This window comes from Tamandua tetradactyla, chromosome 6 (genome assembly GCF_023851605.1).
Source record: "Tamandua tetradactyla isolate mTamTet1 chromosome 6, mTamTet1.pri, whole genome shotgun sequence".
NCBI classification, from domain to species: Eukaryota; Metazoa; Chordata; class Mammalia; order Pilosa; family Myrmecophagidae; genus Tamandua; species Tamandua tetradactyla.
The window spans coordinates 52,040,990-52,045,263 of record NC_135332.1 but is presented as its reverse complement, the minus strand read 5'-3'; the positions used below and the strand labels follow the sequence as shown (position 1 = coordinate 52,045,263).

At 51.3% G+C, this 4,274-nt stretch overlaps 1 protein-coding gene across 1 annotated transcript; it reads right to left on the bottom strand.

The window, feature by feature from the left end:
- Positions 1-288: 288 nt before the first annotated feature.
- Positions 289-4,274, bottom strand: ERAL1 (Era like 12S mitochondrial rRNA chaperone 1). The gene is made up of 10 exons (XM_077165350.1): positions 3,950-4,274; positions 2,950-3,077; positions 2,769-2,846; positions 2,326-2,372; positions 2,114-2,175; positions 1,833-1,945; positions 1,493-1,741; positions 1,203-1,352; positions 1,005-1,085; positions 289-888 (listed from the first exon to the last, which is right to left on the bottom strand). The coding sequence occupies exons 1-10, from the start codon at positions 4,230-4,232 to the stop codon at positions 766-768; spliced, it is 1,314 nt and encodes a 437-aa protein (XP_077021465.1). The 5' UTR covers positions 4,233-4,274; the 3' UTR covers positions 289-765.

The following is a 4,274-nucleotide window of genomic DNA, read 5'->3' as shown; positions in this document are numbered from 1 at the left end:
AGGAGGACAGGGGAGATGCTGCAAGTCCAAGAAGCTCACTACTCAGCCTATCACAGACTGCTGACCGCCAGGGCACTTGGGAATGGCGAGGAAACCGTTACCATTACTGAGTTTAGTAATGGTAACGGTTCTCTTGCTGGACCCAGAAAACGTGCCAAGAAGAGAGCTCAAGATCCTGGAGCAGACTACAGGCAGGAGGGAGACTCCAGCTCAAATAAGAGGGTGGGAGTGAGGGAGTGGGTAAGTTTGCTCTTTCCTGTTCTAAAGAAATAAAAATGAGAATCAAAATTATTCTCCTTTGAGTTTATTAGCATCTAAGACTGGGAAGAGGAGGGGGTGGTAGGGAGTAAGGACTTAGGGTACAGGAGGGGAAGCATTTGATAGACGGGTCCTTACACTGCTTTAAGGAGGAGGTAATGAGAAGAGAAAGCTCTCCCCCTGCTAACAACTGGCAACTTAGGGAGAAACTCTAGGCTCAATGCCAGCTGGAGGCAGGGTGGCACTGCTTCCACCAAGGGGTCAACTTCTGAGGCCTGTGTAGCCATGGTCCCAGGCAGAGGAACTACCTGGGAACTGAACTAAGGCTGATTCTTCTTTCCAATAAGAGACACAGTTATACAGACTTGGCGATGCCAGGCAAGGTAGCAGTCAGTCAATGTCCATGTCCCTCACCAGTCCCTAACGGCCCCTGGGTAGGGGGCATTCTTGCTGGTGGCTCCTGCTGGCAATTAGGCTAGATGCCCTGGCAAGAATGGTAGAGAATGGTCACTTGAGGAGCTTCACAGACAGGCGGAGTTTAACATCACAGAGGAAGATGTTCATGAGGTCCTGGCCCACCTCCTGTGCGATCTGGGAAATCAGGTGCCCCTTCTGACCAATCAGGATCCTCTGAGGGTAGGATAAAAGAAAAGGACATGGTCCTGCTCTCAGGGCTCCCAAGCACTGAGGAAAGAACATTCGCCTAACAGAGCTTTGGTCCTTTCTCCAGGCCTAGTCCCACTTACCATATGAGATTCTTTGGGCACCAGAAGCTTCTGTTGGATCATCAGCTCCCCACTTGGCCCTTCCTCCCACGCCTCCAATGTCTGCACAAGGAGACATCATGATTAGTGAGGCCCATACCCTGCCTCTCTGGAATCCAGCTGACTGCTCTGGGGGTGTGCCTGGTGCACAGCCCCCAGATCCCTTCACTGTGCCTGTACCTGCTGCACATTGTAGGGCACCTCCTGTGGCAAGTATTCTAGAAGTTTCTCCCGAATGATGTTGGTGCAGATCTCCTCAGGTGTCTGGTTAGTGAGGACTTCACTGTGGAACTCCCAGGGCCCAGGCCGGGCCTGTGCCAGGAGGTACTGCTGTGGACACAAGAGAGTAGTAGGTGGGCATCTCAGCCCCAACCAGGCCTTTCCTACTCACTCCTGCTTCCAGGAGGAAATGGGAGACCTGTCTCCAGACAGTGGAAGTCAAGGGCCAGGCATGGCCAAGGCTAACTGACCTTTAGGGTTTTTATATCCTCCAGGTTTAGGGCTGATAACATGAAGACCTCCTGGAAGTGGGGCCAGCCAATCCTCCGAGGGCCTTCCACAGACTGTGCATCTGGGCCGCTGGGTGCGGGACTGGTGCAGTGAGTGCAAGGTTGTGAGAGGAAGGCCTGCCTTATCTTGAGCTTCTTGCCATTGACCACCCCTTCAGTGAGGGCTGCCGTGAGCTCCAGGAGAATTGACTTCTGCTTCAGACAATCTACCTGGGAATGGGGGATGAGCAGAGGGTGAATGGTTAGTGAGATGGAAGCCTTGGGGAAAAGTAGATTTCTTCCCCAGGTGGGTAGTACTCACCTTATTCATGACAAGGATGCTGGGGACCTGGGAGAACTGAGTCAAGCACTTGAGTACCTGGGGGCTAAGTTGGTTCCGAGTCCACTTGTCTGAGACATCCACAAGAACCACAACTGAAGTTGGCAGGGAACAGAGTGGGATAAGAATATGATCACTCTCCCCTTGACCCCTACAAAAACTTCCACTATATGGGCTCTGGCCATACCCAACCCCAAGACTACCAGGAATGTGGGTCCATGACCTCTTTAAATTGGACTTCAGATTCCCACCCTGAGCCTAACCCAGATCTGCAGATTCCATGCTCTTCCAAGGATCTTCCAGCAAAGAGAGTTCCAGGTGGTGCCTGAGGGAGAAATTTATCACTCAGTAACGGTCTCCTGATGAGGAACAGGGTGTGGTGAGGGAGATTTTCCAACCCCTAACACCACCCATGAATTTCCCACCCTCTCTTCAAAATCTTTCACCTGTTTCTACCTGTTTCTACCACCATTACCTCTTCTGTTTACTGGGACTGATGAGTCCAGGTGTGTCAATCAGAATCTAAAATCAGAAAAAATGCCCAGATCCCAGATGGAAAGATTATGATTGGAGAACGAGCAAAGGGTCCACACTTGATGGCAGGAGCCTGATTTCCTTTTTGGCCAAGCTGTTGCTGACTTATATTTATCCCCCATTTTGTTTTAGTCCTAGATAGGATCTGGGAGGAAGATGACGCTTGTAGATATATGAAGGATTAGGAAGCAGTAGAGAGGGAATGAGACATAACTGACTAGATGCCAGAGAGTGAAGGTAGAGACCAGGCCCAAAGGAAGAGGAGACCCCTCCCCTCTCTCAGATAACAGTCTTAAGAATCATTTTCTTCAAAACTAGGGTAAAGGGGACCCTCTTAGCTTCACCATTTGTCCTTTTCCTAGGACTTCCTTTGCAGGTACCCACCACCTGGACTTCCTCCTCTGTGATGATCCCCATGGCTTGGCAGCGAGTGGTATGAACCTTCTTGGAGACAGGGAACACCTGCCAGGACCAAAAAGTCCCAAATGAGACCCCAGCCTCCTCCAAGACCCTCCATGAAGGCCTAGCAAGAAGTGAGAGATGAAAAGGGCAGGGTGCAGCATACTTTTCGGCCCAACAATTGGTTGGAGAGTGTTGACTTCCCTGCATTTGGGGCTCCTAGGAGGATTACTCGCAGGACCCGGGGGTTCTCAGGCATGTCAGGGCGATGGATCAAGAGGAGCTCCTGCTCATCTGGAGAAGAGAGGAGGGGTATGAGAAAGAGTGGACTCTGGATTTCTTGTCAGGTGTTCTGTTCTGCCCACCTACAAAGTGAGTAAAGGTCAAAGCTAAAATCTGAGTTTGAGTCTTGGTTGTACCATTAATTTGCTTATGTGACTTTATCAAGTTTTTAATCTAAGTTCCTCAGGTTTCTCATACGTAAAATGTAGACAATATTAATACTCCCTACCACCTATCATCTTACCTTCTTTTGTCCACCAGCATAATGCCTAGCACTTAACAGATACTCAATAATGGTAGCTGTGCCTGGTAAATGTGTGTACCTTTACGATAGTACAGCTAGACTATTTAGAGTTAGCAATCCCTCCCAGCTCTGACCAGCTCATCCTAAATGGGTGTCCAAATTTTCCAGGAAGTCTTTCTGTATTAGCCCCTTATTACACTGCATTGCTATGACCAGTTTATGTGCCCAGCTTCCTAACCACGCTACTACAAGGACGGGGGGGGGGGGGGGGGGGGGGGGAAGGTCCTCTTTATTTCTCAGGTGTAACTCAGCGTCTTGACAAGTAGATGGGGCTCAACATGCATTTACTAGATCAAGTTGGCTTCCCATGTGGGGACAGAGATGCATAACTCTGCCGCTCCTACGGATCTTCAATCTCGTGCCCTTTCATAAGAGAACCGAGTCGGTTCCCTCTGCCTCTCAAACTCTCAGAACCTGGGATTTCTCCTGCGTGATCCTTCCCTATTCGCTCCTCCTCGGGGGCTCAAGACCGCCTTCTATAAAACAGGGCCAAAGATGACTGCTTTAGAAACTGAGTTTCACCGACGCAGACTTTCACTGCTCAACTGGGACGGTTGGCCATTCTATCTAGACCCTTTACCTTTGTGCACGGACACGGCGGGGACGCAAGGAGTCAGCGAACCATCGGGCTGAGAAAGACCGAGGAAGCGGTCCAGAGCCGAGCCCGGGACAGAATCGCGAGAGGCCGAGGCTAGGCGGGGACCAGAGAAAGCGGCGCCTGTGAGACAGGACACGTACATCCGAGGACACCCCAAGAGCGAGGGGAGCCGGGTCACCCGAACGTTCGCGGTGCCGGGGCCCAGCTGCCAGAACCCTATCACTCCTCGAAGAAGTTTAACCCCAGGCCGGCTGGAGGCAGCCATTACGGCCGCAAGGTACTACGGGAACCGCCCAGGCTCCTACGA